This window comes from Nerophis ophidion, linkage group LG16 (assembly GCF_033978795.1).
Source record: "Nerophis ophidion isolate RoL-2023_Sa linkage group LG16, RoL_Noph_v1.0, whole genome shotgun sequence".
Taxonomy (NCBI): Eukaryota; Metazoa; Chordata; class Actinopteri; order Syngnathiformes; family Syngnathidae; genus Nerophis; species Nerophis ophidion.
Genome location: NC_084626.1, coordinates 36326111 through 36346079, shown reverse-complemented (window position 1 = coordinate 36346079; position 19969 = coordinate 36326111). Strand labels below are relative to the sequence as shown.

Here is a 19969-nt window from a genome sequence, read left to right as displayed (position 1 = left end):
TGTTTTTCTTTTTTTATGCATTCCAACTTGTAAATAAACAAGCAAATGTCAGCTAACAGTGGAGGTAATGGGGTTTGCTCTATTATGCCAATTAAGGGTTCTAAAAACATTCACAAATCTCTGTTAACGTTGTATATACATGATATAAGTATATATGTAATGCAGTAACAGGCACATTTATAAGAACATTTTATATTTACATATTTCAAATCAAATCAAATCAAATCAACTTTATTTATAAAGCACATTTAAAATTTACCACAGGGGTAGCCAAAGTGCTGTACAATGGGCAGGTTAAAAGATAATACAAGGACCGAGCAAACAACACAACACAAACAGAACGTGATAAAAAATTTAAAAAAAAATAAAACATAAAAACAGGTTCACAGCAGGTGTTTAATAGGGCGCCATTGCAGGATGGATATCACTTAGTGTTAAAAGCCAAGGAATAAAAGTATGTTTTTAAGAGAGATTTAAAAACAGGAAGAGAGGAGGCTTGTCTAACACTCAGAGGTAGGTCGTTCCAGAGATTGGGAGCAGCAGCAGCGAAAGCTCTGTCACCTCTAAGCTTCAGCCTTGTGTCAGGGACCGTCAGTAGCAGCTGATCGGGGGATCTTAGGGATCGAGTGGACCAGTAAGGCTGAAGGAGGTTGGAGAGATATGTTGGCGCGAAGTTGTTTAGACATTTAAAAGCAAGTAGAAGGAGTTTAAAATTGATTCGATAACGCACAGGGATATTTGGCTCATTTTAAAACGGCACACGACATGCGTATTAAATTCACAAATATTTTGCAACATTTGCTAGTTTCTTGAACTTAATCCACAAACATAAAAAAAATGGAAGACTTAATGAGAGCCAACAATAACTATTTGGGGACGAATGATGAATGAGCTTCAAATATTTTGATGCTATTTTAGAGGGCTTCATGTGCACAATAGACATTTCCCTTTAGCTTCATTGTTAGCCACCTCGTGCTTGCCATATATTACAAATTAGAATACATAAAAAACTAGAAAAAAATGTGTGGTATTATAGGGATTGTGAATGATAGGCAAAATACAAATAAAAAGTGCAGTTTTCCTTTTAATTCAAAGATAATCTGTGTAAATGTGAATTTACCAAACATAACTGGCAAATTGTGAGCTTCAATATTCTTTGATGCAGTTTAAATAGGTTAAGAAATGTTAAAAAATGCTATTTGTTTAAATGTCAATGCCGGAAAATGTAAAATTTTTTGGACGTAAAGAATCTCTGAGGATTTGAATGAACTTAATGTTGGAATTGATTGAGAAATGTGTAAATAAGAAGAATTATTTAGAACAAAAGGGAAATTTTGTTTGGAAAACTTGATTTAATTGAATTGAATATTGTAATGTTGATAATAGAATGCGTGAATAGAAATGTTAAGAAATGTTAAGAAATGTGGAAATGGATTTTTAATGGAAAAAATATCGCAGATTGTGCAATACCACCGGGATTTCCGGGCTTTTTGTGGTTGTTGAAAGATTGGCTTAAAATGCTTGATTTTTCTGCAGTATTTTTTAAAAGTTATATGCAAAAGTTGCCATGTTTTAAGGCTTACTTTATTCATCAACATTACATCCCCTTTTGATTAGGGGTATTTATAATTCATATGGGACAAATTCGATTGGAGAAAATGTTGATAATCGACCAAATTTAGTGGGGAAATAACGGAGATTTGACAAAGTTGCGCAGCTCTGCAGAATTTATGGGGTGTGGTTGAATTTGCGACTATTAGAGCTATCGCAACATCGTGAAAAAAAAATGTGGCCATTTTTTGGGGAGGGAATGTCTATTTGACGCCATTGTGTCCTGAATGAGTGGAACATTTTGATGTCGAATATAGTTTATATTAGTTGAGGAATGTGGAAGCGGTTGAGCTTTAATAATTTAACAAAGAGGACATTTTATATAGGAGAAGTCAAATGCAATTAGATCATGAGATAAGTACAAAAGTCCAGAGGTTACCTGAACACATCACGCCAGCGAACACCCAGCACTGACCAAACTTAACAGGGTGGCAGTCATTTTTTATCCATTTAGAAAGAATGTCATGGCTGCCGCTCCAGTGGGAAGGGGATTCTCCGCCCTCAAACGAGTCTGACCAGTTGCCCTGCAGGACGCCAGGGTCATCGAAATTGTTGATCTACGTATACGAACGACATCATCAAAAACGTCAACAAGTCATTAAACAACAGCCACTGCGTCCAGTCACCATGGAAACAAGCCGTACCATGGCGCTGACCACGCGGCTGATGTAGATGGGACTGCCGCGAGAGGCGAGGTCTTTGCTTGGGTTGTTTGTGTAATTGAGGTTCTTGTCCAAAATCATGAGGCAAATGTCCACCATGTCGTCTTCAAACTGGGCGGGAATACAAGACAAGCGTTTATGGAGTTTCTTATCAAAGAATACCATAGCGAAAGGTTAGCATTAAACCCAATGTTTACATACGTGGCCAAAGTCCCAGTTCATTCCAGATATGTAATCAGTACTTCCTCTGTAAATCACTCCTTGTTCATTCATCACATATTCCTGTCTCTCCAATTCATCAGACAGGAAGACAGAGTCTCCTGCAGAGGAAATGAATGAATGACTGAGTAGGTGAATGAATTATACTTGTGTGTCTGCAGCTGGACAGAGAGTAGACAAGCCTACCTGAGAACCAGGGGTTAAAGAGCACCACGAGCGTGGCCAGCTGTATTTCCTCATTCCAGAGACTTCCTGTCAAGGTGTATTTTCCGATAGGGGTGTCCGGCGGGGGGGTGATGAGCAGGATCAGGGACGTCAGCGAGGAGCTGTCATGAAGTTGGACTGTCCAAATAGCCTTTGCTGTCACTGAACGATCGGGGTAGTCTGGGATACCGAAGCGTGACAAGGTGCCCTGGTCCTCAGAGGAGAACTCTCCTGGTGAGGTGTTGGAATAATCATGTATATTATTATCACTCAACTTTAGTATGCTTAAAGTCCGTTGCTATGGTTATTAGCTATTGGGCTCAAGTTGCATTTTTGTATCTGTGCAAGGACAAAACCTATTGTCTGGGGGGGTGGCCACAGGTGCAGATGTTATCTTTGTTTTAGCCCGCTATCAGCCGAGGACTTCAAGGACCTTAACAAGGATAAGATGACAGCACGCAGACGAAGCAGAAACAGGGAAATCACAAGGCCCAGCACACTCTGTCACAAATTGTGCGTACTGGACCTGCTTTGCAAAATATATGTCACCACTCCTTTTAGAGGCGGCCTCAGTGATGTTGACAATGGAACCCCCGAATAAATAGAGGGACACATGAGCTGAACCTTAGAGCATGGGGCGAGACTGTGATTTAGTGCACAGCTCCATGCGTTTCATGAGCTAAATTGATCTCTGTCTCTGCATGGTTCCTTGCTTCTTGTCTGTTTAATAGATTTCATCAGTGTTTGAACCTGACATGAGGTAATATTTGTCCGATTTCACAATGAATTCTATCAATGTCAACACCCCTGAAGTCGTACAGTAATACTTGGTGCAAAACCTACAAATGACAGATTCCCCCTTTTATTGAGTTATTTTGTGCATAGCCGCCAAAGAAGCAAGGCCAAGATGATGATGATAACCACAGCAATTTAAAAAAATGCTTGTTGGAGAGCTAATGATTACCTACCCTGGGCCCCACCAGTTGCGGCAGTGAGTAAGAGGGAATGAAGGTCGGGCTTAAAAGGCTTCGCCACTTTCACGGTCATCTTAAAGGACTGGCCTCTCCGCACGATAAGCTGATCTCCAGAGAGTTCACTGGTGTGGTGCTCCTCATTATTGGTCTTACTATGGAGGTCCACCTCCTGGAGGACTGACAAAAGACAGAAAAATTATATATATATATATATATATATATATATATATATGTATATATATATATGACGTAATTGGATTATCCAGATAATAGAGCTCGATACCGTGGTAGAGCGCAACATGTATGTGTGGGAAAAATCACAAGACTACTTCATCTCTACAGAACAGTTTCATGAGGGGTTCCCTCAATCGTCAGGAGATTTCATCAAAATCATCAAAATCTCCTGATGATTGAGGAAACCCCTCATGAAACTGTTCTGTAGAGATGAAGTAGTCTTGTGATTTTTCCCACACCTACATATATATATATATATATATCCATCCATCCATTTCCTACCGCTTATTCCCTTTCGGGGTCGTGGGGGGCGCTGGCGCCTATCTCAGCTGCAATCGGGCGGAAGGCGGGGTACACCCTGGACAAGTCGCCAACTCATCACAGGGCCAACACAGATAGACAGACAACATTCACACTCACATTCACACACTATATATACAAGGCAGTCCAGAGACTGAGGTTGCAAATCGGCTGGCTACAAACTTTATATGCCACACATATTATCACGGCATTGGCTGTGATAAATATGCGTAATATTGTGTGCTGCATTGTCACTGACATACTAAACAAAACAAAAAAACACAATATACAAATGAGTTGTTTAAAAAAAAAAAAGAATAAATGTATAAATAATACAATAAGTATAATTCAATAACATTCTATGAAAATATATAGAATAATGTATTTATGTAATGAAAAATATATAACACAAATGCATATAACAATATATGCATTTTTTGTTTTTTAAATAATTATATTATGCTTGTGTCTATACCTCCACCATGTGATCAGTACTGTTAGTTTGTCTGTTAGTTATTTAGTTAGCACCGTAACTAAAAATGTTAAGGTCGTATTTTCATCAAACTTTCTGGAAATGTCCGAAATGGAACAAGGAACAACTGTGTCACGATCTTCTTGAAAGTTTTATTTTGTGTTGTTTTTCCTGTGTTTAGTATTTCTTCCTATCTAGTTCTTATTTTCATTCAACTTTTTTGGGGGGTTTGCATTATGCAGTACTTTGGCATTGGAGTATCTAAGCCTCTAGCTTCAATTCCGCCCATAAGACCCGATAAAAAAAAACATCCAAAGCCGCCCACAATACTCCATCTACATTTCTCGACTCGAGTATTAACCGAGTATTAGTGATATTGTTATTATAAGTGCTAACGCAGATGATCTATAGCAGTGATTCTGAACCTTTTTTCAGTGATGTACCCCCTGTGAAAATGTTTTTAATTCAAGTACCCCCTAATCAGAGCAAAGCATTTTTGGTTGAAAAAAGGACATGAAGTAAAATACAGTATATTCTCACTAATAACAAGCGCACTTTTCTTGGTAGAAAAAAAAAAATGAGACCTTTTTTCTTAATATGTTGAAAAATAGTCTTAAATATTTGCCAATAGAACAAGAAAATGTGGCTTGTCAAGACTTTCCAAAACAATTTGAACCCCAAAATACAGTACCTTACAATAAGTATATTCTCACTTATAACAACCGCACTTTTCGTGGTAGAAAAAAAAAAGAGACCTTTTTTCTCAATATGTTGAAAAATATTCTTAAATTACGTAAACGCTAGTGCCATTATCTTGACAAAATGATATGCGCTCGGCATTACATTTCTTGAAACCAGTAAATTTATACTAAAAACAAATGTATTGTTCTTAATGGAAAGGCAACAAGGCAACCGCTAGTTCAGTGGTTCTTAACCTTGTTGGAGGTACCGAACCCCACCAGTTTCATATGCGAATTCACCGAACCCTTCTTTAGTGAAAAATCTTTTCTTTTTTTGTTTTTAAATTCAAGACAAAGTTATGTTGTTGTTTTTTTTACTGGTGCATGAACATCACCTTTTTCAAAGAACAAAACCAACACAGTGCTTGAACTCACAAAAAATGGCACTGGCAAATCAAATGGAAAATTATAGGGAACATTGTTTGATGGTATCCATAATACGCCGATAGGGAGAAGTTTTTATTTACACGATGAGTCGGGTGTGTCTGGACCTCCGCGAACCCCTGAGGCAGACTCACCGAACCCCTAGGGTTCGATCGAACCCAGGTTAAGAACCACCGCGCTAGTTACTCCCGGGGTCTCCTAGCCGCTCAGGAAAATCATATGGTCTAAAAATGCATTTTTCCATCGACAACATGTCATCATTGCGCCAAGTGCGTGCTCTTTCGTTAATTAGTGTGCATGTATACAGCCCGGCCCCCAGCCAAAATTGTAATTTTGAAGAATTTATCTGAATGTGCATGGACTATTTCTGTTCAAAACTGTTAGAAATGTCATATGTTGAATGTTTAAATATTAACTGTCAGTTTACTGTACTGTGCCAACTGTACTACGATATGAGTACGTGGTTTCTATTGTTTCTGTCACACCGCGGTGAGGGATGTCTTGTCTTGTTTTTTTGTCTTTTGAATTGCGTGTTTTATTTTGAAAAGCAACTCCTCTTGTTTCAGATCACTTGCCTTTCCTCTTGTGTCATCAGTCTGACGTCATTCCTGACCCCTGCTTGTTTCCACCTGTTTCCCATTACCCTCATGTGTCATATAAGCCCACGCCTCCCATTGTAATGTGCCAGATTGTCTCGAGTTTTCGTGCCTGTCTCGCGTCCATGCTTTGCCTCGTCCCACGCTTATTTTCCTGGATCCTAAATTCCTAGGCTGCTATTTTGAGTTTGGCTTTTTCTCCTCCTCAGTAGAGTGAATTTGGTTATTTGGTTTTTTCAACCGAAATGGAAATGAGGTTTTTTTTTTCCCTACGAATCTTTCCATCCTCAAATTTCTTGAGTGATTTTGTGTTTACCAATATGAGATTATGATTAAGTGTAGAAAATGTCATAGTCATTGTTTTCTTCCTCCTGTTGGAGCGTTTTATGTTAATAAGTTTCATAGTAGATATGGCGCAAATTAAAATTTGTCTTTTTTTTTGTATTTTCCTCCATTTAGGAGTGATTCTCGGTTATTACCTTTTTTGGAACCTTTTTCGCTGACCGTTTTTGTTATTTGTAGATTTTGTATTACTCTGACTCTGGAGGTGAAAGAGCCGTCAAAATAAAAGCCCTCTAAAGTATCCCTACTCTGCATCGGAGTTCATTCCTTTGTCCAAGCCTGACAGTTTCATTGAAAATAAAACAGCAAAGTTAATTTGGCTGTCATCTTTTTTAATTATGAGACACAATTGTGTCAAAATCATGATTTTTTTTTTTTTTCATGCTTGATATAAGAAATTATTACTTTAAAAAAGTAGTTTTATACTTGTGAGTGTTGTTGACACAGCTTTGCAACAGTTGATATTCTAGTTTCAAGCATGTTTTACTCAATGTAGGTCATAAAATCTCAGCAACAAGCCGCAATATATTACTGAGATCATTTAGGACCAAAACCCTTCAAACAAGTAAAACACTCGAACATAAAATCTGCTTAGTGAGAATAATTATCTTATCAGACAAAAAATAAGCAAATATCACCCTTATTTGAGATATTTAATCCTAATTAGATTTCAGTTTTTGCAATGTTTTTTGAATACGATCGCTGTAGAACCTCCACCTGATGGAACAACTTTGACCAGCAAGACTTTTTGCTCTGTCGTAGGAAAGGTGCAACATTATTTTATGTTTTTAGTCCTTGTTTAATGACAAATCATGAAGTTAAGTTGCGTGTCTTTGCATCCTGGGTCTTCCCCGTGGCCTCCTACCGGTTGGACGTGCCCTAAAAACCTCCCTAGGGAGGTGTTCGGATGGCATCCTGACCAGATGCCCGAACCACCTCATCTGTCTCCTCTCGATGTGGAGCAGCGGCTTTACTTTGAGTTCCTCCCGGATGGCAGAGCTTCTCACCCTATCTCTAAGGGAGAGCCCCGCCACCCGGCGGAGGAAACTCATTTCGGCCGCTTGTACCCGGGATCTTATCCTTTCGGTAATGACCCAAAGCTCATGACCATAGGTGAGGATGGGTATGTAGATCGACCGGTAAATTGAGAGCTTTGCCTTCCGGCTCAGCTCCTTCTTCACCACAACGGATCGGTATAAGGTCCGCATTACTGAAGACGCCGCACCAATCCGCCTTTCCATCTCACCATCCACTCTTCCCTCACTCGTGAACAAGTCTCCTAGGTATTTGAACTCCTCCACTTGGGGTAGGGTCTCCTCCCCAACCTGGAGATGGCACTCCACCCTTTTCCGGGCGAGAACCATGGACTCGGACTTGGAGGTGCTGATTCTCATTCCGGTCGCTTCACACTCGGCTGCGAACCGATCCGGTGAGAGCTGAAGATCCCGGCCAAATGAAGCCATCAAGTCCACATCATCTGCAAAAAGCAGAGACCTAATCCTGCAGCCACCAAACCGGAACCCCTCAACGCCTTGACTGCGCTTAGAAATTCTGTCCATAAAAGTTATCGACAGAAGCCTATGTTGGGAAGACTATGTCTCCCGGCTGGCTTGAGAACGCCTCAGAATCCCCCGGGAAGAGCTGGACGAAGTGGCTGGGGAGAGGGAAGTCTGGGCTTCCCTGCTTAGGCTGCTGCCCCCGCGATCCAACCTCGGATAAGCGGAAGAAGATGGATGGATGTAAGGATGGTCTTTGCATCCATTTTTGTAGATGGAGCCGGGCGCGACCGTGCTCACGCGTAAAAAACGACCAAGTAACTAAAAAATGATGATGTTGCGTCCTCCTTGTAGTGTGTACTGATGTTAAAGACAATATACACTTCATGACACATGTACCATAATCACTATATCAATGATTAAATGCTTTATAATTCCACAAGAGTTTTGCAGCGGTACACGCACGTTCATGCACTTTGTAATGGCACCAAAACTCGTTAGTGCGTGCTGATTTTACAAATAATGTAGACTTCACTGCACATGTAATACAAACCCCGTTTCCATATGAGTTTGGAAATTTTGTTAGATGTAAATATAAACGGAATACAATGATTTGCAAATCATTTTCAACCCATATTCAGTTGAATATGCTACAAAGACAACATATTTGATGTTGAAACTGATCAACCTTTTTTTTTTTTTGCAAATAATAATAAACTTTAGAATTTGATGCCAGCAACACGTGACAAAGAAGATGGGAAAGGTGGCAATAAATACTGATAAAGTCAAGGAATGCTCATCAAACACTTATATGGAACATCCCACAGGTGTGCAGGCTAATTGGGAACAGGTGGGTGCCATGATTGGGTATAAAAGCAGCTTCCATGAAATGCTAAGTAATTCACAAACAAGGATGGGGCGAGGGTCACCAATTTGTAAGCAAATTGTCGAACAGTTTTAGAACAACATTTCTCAATCAGCTATTGCAAGGAATTTAGAGATTTTACAATCTATGGTCCGTAAAATCATCAAAAAGTTCAGAGAATCTGGATAAATCACTGCACGTAAGCGATGACATTACGGACCTTTGAGCCCTCAGGCGGTACTGCATCAAAAACCGTAATCAGTGTGTGAAGGATATCACCACATGGGCTCAGGAACACTTATTAAAACCACTGTCAGTAACGACAGTTGGTCGCTACATCTGTAAGCGCAAGTTAAAACTCTACTATGCAAAGCCAAACCCATTTATCGACAATATCCTGAAACGCCACAGGCTTAGCTGGGCCCGAGCTCACCTAAGATGGACTGATGCAAAGTGGAAAGGTGTTTTGTGGTCTGACTGGTCCACATTTCAAATTATATTTGGAAACAGGGGACGTGGTGTCCTCCAGAACAAAGAGGAAAATAACCATTCGGATTGTTTCAGGCCCAAAGTTCAAAAGCCAGCATCTGTGATGGTATGGGGGTGTATTAGTGCCCAAGGTCTGGGTAACTTACACATCTGTGAAGGCACCCTTAATGCTGAAAGGTTCATATAGGTTTTGGAGCAACATATGATGTCATCCAAGCAACGTTATCATTGACGCCTCTGCTAATTTCAGCAAGACAAGTGTTACAACAGCATGGTTTCGTAAAAAAAGAGTGCGGGTACTTTCCTGGCCCGCCTGCAGTCCAGACATGTCTCCCATCGAAAATGTGTGGCGCAATATGAAGCGTAAAATACGACAGCGAAGACCCCGGACTGTTGAACGACTGAAGCTCTACATAAAACAAGAATGGGAAAGAATTCCACTTTCAAAGTTTCAGCAATTGGTTTCCTCAGTTCCCAAACGTTTATTGAGTGTTGTTAAAATAAAAGGTGATGTAACACAGTGGTGAACATGTCCTTTCCCAACTACTTTGGCACGTGTTGCAGCCATGAAATTCTAATTATTTGCAAAAAAAATAACGTTTATGAGTTTGAACATGTAATATCTTGTTTTTGTAGTGCATTCAATTGAATATGGCTTGAAAAGGATTTGCAAATCATTGTATTCCGTTTATATTTACATCTAACACCATTTCCCAACTCATATGGAAACGGGGTTTGTACGTCACCATGTTGCTGAACACGTTATAATTCTATGAGTGTTGGGTTTCAGCAGCACAGGAGTGCATTCGCTCTTTAATAATGTTCCCAGGGCTGTGTGTACGTGAAGGCTGGTTTTAAAGATAATGTCATTGTATGTCTAAAGTCCATCAAAATAAACATAATAGGAGGTGTAATGCCACCAAGTCAGATATGGCTGCTTTTTTTCAGGCTTCTGATTGGACAAAATGTGCATGACATCAGGTGTATGCGTTTGTGTGTAGACATAGACAGTTTTGAAACTACACGTTTGTGGATGGAGATTGTTTTAACCCCAAATATGTGTTTTTGAAACTGTCTGTGTTTGAGTAGACATGACAGCTCATGTTTCGCACGGACTGTCTAGGTGTTGCACCGCGTCTTTACGTCACAGATCATCATTGTGCACTGCACAACACTGCTCTTTTTAAATACGTTTGAGTTTAGAAAACTTTTGCGCCGACATAACTTGCAATGGCACAGGCCGCAGAAAGCAGAAAGAGCCATAGCAAAACGAGGAAATTAAGGAGCAAAAAATGTTGTCTAAGGCAGTGTTTTTCAACCTTTTTCGAGCCAAAGCACATTTTTTGCGTTGGAAAAATCCGGAGGCACACCACCAGCAGAAATCACTAAAAAACGAAACTCAGTTGACAGTAAAAAGTCGTCATCGCAATTGTTGGATATGACTTTAAAGCACAGCCAAGCATGCATCACTATAGCTCTTGTCTCAAAGTAGGTGTACTGTCACCACCTGTCACATCGCACTCTGACTTATTTGGACTTTTTAGCTGTTTTCCTGTGTGTAGGGTTTGTTCTTGTCTTGCACTCCTATTTTTTGGGCATTTTCCTGTAGCAGTTTCATGTCTTCCTTTGAGCGATATTTCCCGCATATATTTTGTTTTAGCAATCAAGAATATTTCAGTTGTTTTTACCCTGTGATGAGGTGGCGACTTGTCCAGGGTGTACGCCGCCTTCCGCCCGATTGTAGCTAAGATAGGCTCCAGGGCCCCCTGTGACACCGAAGGGAATAACCGGTAGGAAATGGATGGATTATCCTTCTTTGTGGGGACATTGGTGATTGTCATGTACGGATGTACTTTGTGGACGCCGCCTTTGCTCCGCAGTAAGTCTTTGCTGTCGTCCAGCATTCTGGTTTTGTTTACTTTGTAGTTCAGTTTTAGTTTTGTTCCGCACAGCCTTCCCTAAGCTTCAATGCCTTTTCTTAGGGGCACTCACCTTTTTATTTTTTTCGTTTAAACATTAAATACCTTTTTTACCTTCACACTGCCTCCTGCTGTTTCCAACATCTACAAAGCAATTAGCTACCGGCTGCCACCTACTGATATGGGAGAGTTTTACACGGTTATTCTAGACAACACCGACACAACACATCATTTGCAGACTACAATTACTGGTTTGCAAAAAACATTTACCCCAAATAGGTGGAATTAGATCATCTCCCACGGCCAGAGGTGGGTAGTAACGCGCTACATTTACTCCGTTACATTTACTTGAGTAACTTTTGGGATAAATTGTACTTCTACGAGTAGTTTTTATGCAACATACTTTTACTTTTACTTGAGTATATTTATAGAGAAGAAACGCTACTTTTACTCCGTTCCATTTATCTACATTCAGCTCGCTACTCGCTACTTCTTTTTATCGATCTATTAATGTTTGTTTTGGTTAATGACAGAGCTTCAAAGTACAATCTACGCATGCCTGCGTTTCACCAATCACATGCAGTCACTGGTGACGTTGGACCAATCATACAGATCCAGGCGGTCACATGACCCGACTTAAACAAATTGAAAAACTTATTCGGGTGTTACCATTTAGTGGTCAATTGTACGGATTATGTACTGTACTGTGCAATCTACTAATAAAAGTTTCAATCAATCAATCAAAAGTGCAAAGGAAAAAAGACACTTTTTATTTCAACCGTACTTCCCGTCAAAAGCCTAAAGACTGATCGCACAGTTCCTTTCTTCACAATAAAAGTGCCGCTCCATCGCGTCTGCGCTAACAAAATAAGAGTCTCCAAAAGCAGCGCAAACAAGCTAGCAAGCCACGGAGTTTGCCGCCAATGTATTTCTTGTAAAGTGTATAAAAACAAATATGGAAGCTGGACAAATAAGATGCCAAAAACCAACGACTTTCATGTGGTATTAGACAGAAAAGAGGAACTTTTTTTCTCCTCCATTTGAAAACGTGAACGTCTGATTCCAATCAATGCAAGTCATCAAAATCAGGTAATACACCAACTTATATTCTTGTTAAACATGTATGTATATTCATTAAAACACCCTCAACATGTGAACAAAAACGGTAAAATAAATAAATATAAATTATATACTGTGTATATAAATGTATATATATATATATATATATATATATATATATATATATTTAGTATATATATATATATATATATATATATATATATATATGTGTGTGTATAAATGATTTGTGTGTGTATGTATGATATGTGTGTGTATAAATGATTTGTGTGTGTATGTATGATATGTGTGTGTATGTATACGCATATATGAGGTAGATCACCTCGACTTGGTCATTTACTAAGTAATTGATAAATGTTGAAAAACTTATTGGGGTGTTACCATTTAGTGGTCAATTGTACGGAATATGTACTGTACTGTACAATCTACTAATACATGTTTTAATCAATCAATCAAATCAATCAATGCCTACTGAGGCTATGGTGCTGTTAAGTTATTGTGGCTCAATGTGCCATTTTTTCATTTTATTTTGATGTACTATTATTTAATATATATTATTGTTTTAGTTGCTTAAGAGATATTCCTGGCTCTGAATTTGTTCATTGCTATTTTTATGTTTTTGTGCATTATTTTTTGCCGTAATCAGGTTACTCATCAGTTACTCAGTACTTGAGTAGTTTTTTCACAACATACTTTTTACTTTTACTCAAGTAAATATTTGGGTGACTACTCCTCACTTTTACTTAAATATCTAAAGTAACTGTACTCTTACTTGAGTACAATTTCTGTCTACTCTACCCACCTCTGCCCACGGCACACCAGATCTGGTCTAAGGTGTGGGAACACTTCACACTAAAATCGAAGGAAAACGCAGTAGTATGCAAATATTGTAAAGTGGGGCTCGCATACCACAATAGCACAAGTTCGATACTGTAGCACCTGTCGGGAAAGCATCTGATTGAAGGACGTCCAGAGGTGAGGCAAGTCATCTATTATCAAATGTAAACGCAAAAGTTGTATTTGTAAAATAAATGTTATTCATAATGACATAGGCGCCGATCTACAAAATTAACTACAACAAGATTGATTTTTCTAAAATTATTTCAAATACTGACAGTTGTCATCAATCCCACGTGGGTGCTCGGCATTGTCCGTGGGTACCTCATGCCTTACCATGAATTGATTAACGTGGACCCCGAATTAAACAAGTTGAAAAACTTATTGGGGTGTTACCATTTAGTGTTCAATTGTACGGAATATGTACTGAACTGTGCAATCTACTAATAAAAGTTTCAATCAATCAAAATCAATCAAAAACGGGCCGAGCATTACGATAACCAGAATGTCATCAAATGCCGCCAAAAGGTATTGAAAACTAACAATGCCATCCGAGATGTCGTTTTCAATTTTCCTTTCATCAGTAACCACGCGAAAATAGTCGTGCGAAGTTATTTGGGTTATTCACGTCATGCAACCACATGTTACTTGGATAGCTGGCACTTGCACACACTATAGGTTCTGTAGAATGCAAGATTTCAAGTCCTTCTTCACAGTGGTAGCACTTGTGTGCCAAGTTCCTGTCAGCCGGATTGGTTCTGAGTATGAAGTTACACATTTCAAATGCAGTATTAAAGGCACTTCCCAATCCACTTTTTATCTGTTCTTATTGTTTTATTTTTGATTCTAAGAATCTAGTTTTTTTTTTAACTTTCTCAGGGAATATTCATTTTGAACTATTTCTATACACATGTTTTCATCTCAGACATGTTATGATGGCAAAATGAACATTGATTACTATTTTGCATGCAAAGAAGGCAATGAACGGTATTGCATTCTTAAAATTTAAGAACTGTTGTCGTCATTATTAAGTGGTTTGTCTTTTTATATTTTTATGTATTGTTGGCAGGTTGAAAACAGCTCAGCGGATTAAACGGCACCGTATAATAATCAAAAACGCTGGAGAAACAACAATTCGATTTATGCGGTGACACCACACAGAACGTAGGGCTGTGAGTGCACCTGTTTTTATTAGCACACACAAATTGGGACAATCAACCACGGACGCATTTCAGCTGTGCATGTCAGCCTTCAACAATGAAAACAGGCGTTTAGGAATTTAAAGACAATTAGGCCAAATCCAATAATTGAGGGCACATCTTAACATGTATAATTAAACCTTAATTAAACAAAAATATTGCTACGCCTGGCTGCACCAAACATAAATATAATTGCGTTTAATAAAGTCGAACTACAAATAAGGCAACAAGAGACATATCCCACAATTTGTACAGCCGATATGGGCATCTACATCAACAATATCATTTGCCTGAAAAGCTGGACAGGACCAAAAAAAAAAAAAAATATATATATATATATATATATATATATATTTAAATTTTTTGTTTTATTTTTGAGCAAAAATAAGATTTATTCGTATATGTGTGTGCGTATGCGTGTGCGATAGAATACTCGATTACTAAAATATTCAATAGCTGCGGCTCTAAGCTCCATTCACCTTTTCTTTGCAAGGACTTTTAGTCATTCTTCATCTAAAACTAACCTGACTCTCGCCCATACTTGGCAACCTTGAGACCTCCGATTTCAAGAGATGGGGGGTTGAGGTGGGCGGGGTTGGCGGGGCGGGGTTTGGTGGTAGCAGGGGTGTATATTGTTGCGTCCCGGAAGAGTTAGCGCTACAAGGGGTTCTGGGTATTTGTTCTGTTGTGTTTGGATTAGATTAGATTAGCTAGTACTTTATTTTTAAATTTTCAGCGCAATCCCATTCAAGATCAGGCAAACATTACAGGGAGACAGAACAGGATGGCTGACGGGTCTGCCGGCTTCCAGCGCCCCTTACAAAAAAGGTGAGATACAGGTAAACCATTGGGTGGAGGTGTGGGGGGGGAATGGGAGAAAAAAATAGAAGATTAGAATAAAATATTTAAAAAATCAGTCTAAGCCTGAGCCCTGGAGAGGGGGTCCAGACTGAGGCCAAGGGAAAAAAACAACTCATAGCTATAGTACACATCCCTCTTACATGCGTGTAAGAGGGAAACATCAAACATCAAAGAACACAAAGAACATTAAAGACATTAAAGTAACGGAGCTGATACAACCAGCCAATTCTACATACAGCTATGAATAAAAACTAAAAGAAACATACACTCTGGTGGCCTCTGCGGGGTTCCACTCCATCGTCCACTGGGGTGGAGGGAGCATGGCCAGAGACAGGAACCAAGAGAGCCGACTCCACTCTTGGCCGCCAAACAATCCCGGCCAGTGTCCAGTCCGCATGGATGAGAAGAGATACGTCCAAGGAGACTGAGGTGTCCGACACCTGCTTACCCAGCCAAGACACCGCAAAGCCTCTCCGTCCCGGCGCTCAGTGCTAGCTCCGCAGCCCTGTCCCCTCATCTGCCTCTCCTCCAGTCCCTCCAAACCGACTACGGTGTGGCAGAGACCCAGCAGCTGGTCTCCATGGCCAAAAGGCTCCCGGGAGACAGATCCAAAAGTCCACAAAAAAGCACCACAGAAGTCACGAAAGTGCCACCCCATCCAAAAGGCAAAAAAATACAATAACACATGAAAACAAGAGGGAAACACGAAAGGATGACACAAGAGCACAGAGCTCCTGCCAACAGCAGCCACTACAGTAGCGCCATCTTGGGAACAAATTTATATTGTGTTACGGTGTGGATGTTCTCCCGAAATGTGTTTGTCACTCCTGTTTGGTGCGGGTTCACAGTGTGGCGCGTATTTGTAACAGTGTTAAAGTTGTTTATACGGCCACTTTCAGTGTGACCTGTATGGCTGTTGATCAAGTATGCCTTGCATTCGCTTATGTGTGTATGTTAAAGCCGTATGTGTATCGTGACTTGGCCGACACGCTGTATGTACGGAGGAAAAGCGGACGTGACGACAGGTGAGAGAGAACGCTAAAGGCAGTGCTTTTAAGGCATGCTCCCCGATATTGTTGTCCGGGGTGGAAATCGGGAGAAATTCGGGAGAATGATTGACCCGGGAGATTTTCGGGAGGAGCACTAAAATTTGGGAGTCTTCCGGAAAAATCGGGAGAGTTGGCAAGTATACTCTCGCCAGAGCCTTGTAGTTTGCTGAGCTCCACACAAGGATCTGGGCTCAAAGGCATTGCAATTCCAGATAGCAAAAAATAATGAACCAATCAGGATTGCCGGGCGGTGTTTCATAGATGTGACATAGCGCGGAAGCGACTGTTTGATTCAAACAACAATTGCTATTGCAACTATTTTGTCGAACCTATCGAATTAATTGTTTAAAAGATGAACAGAGAACTTTTCGCTCTGTCGGTATTCAATATGTCGGCTGTTCTGTTTTGGATTTCGCAGCGTGGCTCTCATCAGCGTCACGTTTTGATTTCGATGTTAGTGGTTGAAGTAGCACGTCATTCAAGATAAAATACAAGTGGTTTATCCAATCAAATAAAATGATTATTTTACAAGGCCCCTCTTTCTGAAATACATCTCCTATTAAGAACTCCCACATCCTTGTGTGGAGCTCAGCGAACTACAAAGATCTGGTGAGCGTCAGGTTAATCTAAAACAGGAATATAACTAAAATCTATCCCTCAGCATCTAATGACAGCCGACTTTGTACAGTAAGTGATGTTTTATTAGGTTTTTGGCTCTGCAGTGAGTAATGATCAGTGACGTTGTTGAATAAAGTTGTGAGGCATTTTTTAAAGTAATTTGTCGCGTATGCTTAAATAATTAAAATAGGACTTATATTACATGTGTCTTACTACAATACATATATACTTACAGGATGTATATAAAACCTTAATGGAGGTGTTTTTTTTTAGGTCTTTATAGGAAGAATAGAGTGACTCCCATAGCCTCCATTCTAAGATGACTTTTGATCACATTTTCACAACTACATGTCTTGATAAACACCGCCAACGTTTGTGTGTCAAAGGTAACTCCAGGTGTCTTTCTTTCAATTTCGCTTTACAAACGCAACGATATACATATTTATTCCTGTTTTCATTTTAAACCTGCAAAGTGCAATGAGTATGATGCTATTTCTAAACCACACCACAATGTGTTAGATCAGTGGTTCTCAACCTTTTTTCAGTGATGTACCCGCTGTGAACATTTTTTTTAATTCAAGTATCCCCCAATCAGAGCAAAGCATTTTTGGTTGAAAAAAAAGAAATAAAGAAGTAAAATACAGCACTATGTCATCAGTTTCTTATTTATTAACAGTGCAAAATATTGCTCATTTGCAGTGGTCTTTCTTGAAGGATTTGGAAAAAAAGATATAAAAGTAACTAAAAACTTGTTGAAAAATAAACAAGGGATTCAATTATAAATAAAGATTTCTACACATAGAAGTAATCATCAACCTAAAGTGCCCTTTTTGGGGATTGTAATAGAGATCCATCTGGATTCATCAAATTCATTTTAAACATTTCTTCACAAAAAAATAAGTCTTTAACATCAATATTTATGTCCACAAAAGCTGTCAACACTGAATATGGCTGTGTTGCATTTCTTTTCACAGTTTATGAACTTACATTCATATTTTGTTGAAGTATTATTCAATAAATATATTTGTAAAGGATTTTTGAATTTTTGCTATTTTTATAATATTGAAAAAAAAAACTCACGTACCCCATGGCATACCTTCAAGTACCCCCAGGGGTATGCGTACCCCCATTTGAACCACTGTGTTAGATCAATGTTCATGTGTATCTAAAGACATTTACATTTGTGAAATAATTTAAAAAAACAAAAAATGTCACGACCCTCCTGAAATACCTAAAGTTGTGGACCCACTGTTGAAGACCCCTAATCTGGAAGGAAGTGTGTTACTGTAAATATAGATTCAAAACATCACAGGTCCTTTTTAAAGTTGAAAAACTCCAAAGGCTTATGACACTAGAATAAAATTATAAGATGTCAACAAACACAGATACTGTAGCATGAGAGGTGGGACAAAGACTGTATAAATGAAAGAAGCATGGAAATAAAATAAAACAAGTAAAAGGACTTACCAGAGTGGTTGCCTACTGAAGTCATCTTTACTCTGCTTGTTCTCAAAGAAGCACAATGGTGCAAACACTACTAGAGGACGCAATCTTGAAATACCTGTCAAGCTCAACCCTCTTCTTTTTTTTTTTTTTTTTGGCTTGGTCCTGTCCAGCTTCTCAGGCACATCATATAGTTGATGTAGATGCCCATATCGGCTGTTCAGATTTACTTTACAAAAGAAAGGTGTGGAATATGTATCTTGTTGCCTAATTTGTATTTGACTTTATTAGATGTATTTATATTATCATTTGGTGCAGCCGGGTCAGAGCAGGAGGGGATAGAAAGAGGAATAAAAGTTAGAGGGGGAAATTGCGGGGATAAGAGGATGAATAGACGGAGAGACGACAACAACAACAGCAAACACAACAATAACAACAACAACAACAATAGAGGAACATCAGCAAATATGATATGTACAAATATGATGGTAAAAGTGATAGCAAAGAAGCAGTTAGTGAAATAAATAATAATACAGAAATGACAATGAGCCTTTTTACAAATGGATCAATACAAATACCAATAGAAATAGTGCTATTGATCATGAATAATAACAATAATTTACCTCTATTATCAACAATACAATTCTTCAAATGCAACAATAAATATATGTAATGATAACTAGAGATACAAAAGAAAGCAGATACTGTAAATGGAGGGGAAGAAAGAGAAGCCATCTATATTAACCTTGTAGATTGTTATAGTGTTAATAGGTTAAGCTTTGTCAGTGTGCCATGTGTTACCCAGTTTACCGTAGTTTAACAACGTTAATTTATGTTTGATGAAAGGTGATTATATGCATGAGTGTATGTATGTGAAGTGGGGCAAAAAAGTATTTAGTCAGCCACCGATTGTGCAAGTTCTCCAACTTAAAATGATGACAGAGGTCTGTAATTTTCATCATAGGTACACTTCAACTGTGAGAGACAGAATATGAAAAAAAAATCCAGGAATTCACATTGTCGGAATTTTAAAGAATTTATTTGTAAATTATAGTGGAAAATAAGTATTTGGTCAACCATTCAAAGCTCTCACTGATGGAAGGAGGTTTTGGCTCAAAATCTCACGATACATGGCCCCATTCATTCTTTCCTTAACACGGATCAATCGTCCTGTCCCCTTAGCAGAAAAACAGCCCCAAAGCATGATGTTTCCACCCCCATGCCTCACAGTAGATATGTTGTTCTTGGGATGCAACTCAGTATTCTTCTTCCTCCAAACACGACGAGTTGAGTTTATACCAAAAAGTTATATTTTGGTTTCATCTGACCACATGACATTCTCCCAATCCTCTGCTGTATCATCCATGTATCCATTTTG

The 19969-nt window shown here is 39.0% G+C and overlaps 1 protein-coding gene across 2 annotated transcripts in view; it reads right to left on the bottom strand.

Moving 5' to 3' along the window:
- Window positions 1–18741, bottom strand: part of LOC133535339 (protein-glutamine gamma-glutamyltransferase E-like) — a 31099-nt gene extending 12358 nt beyond the window's left edge. Inside the window, exons 1-7 of one of the 2 annotated variants that reach the window (XM_061875062.1) lie at window positions 18616–18673; window positions 4187–4262; window positions 3665–3847; window positions 2679–2927; window positions 2475–2593; window positions 2256–2384; window positions 1991–2168 (exon numbers count right to left, since the gene is read on the bottom strand). In XM_061875062.1, the coding sequence (XP_061731046.1) occupies window positions 1991–2168; window positions 2256–2384; window positions 2475–2593; window positions 2679–2927; window positions 3665–3743 (754 nt within the window). In that variant the 5' untranslated portion in view covers window positions 3744–3847; window positions 4187–4262; window positions 18616–18673. Of the gene's footprint in view, window positions 1–1990; window positions 2169–2255; window positions 2385–2474; window positions 2594–2678; window positions 2928–3664; window positions 3848–4186; window positions 4263–18615 lie in introns of both variants that reach the window. The other variant, XM_061875061.1, reaches the window with a different exon arrangement.
- Window positions 18742–19969: the final 1228 nt, after the last annotated feature.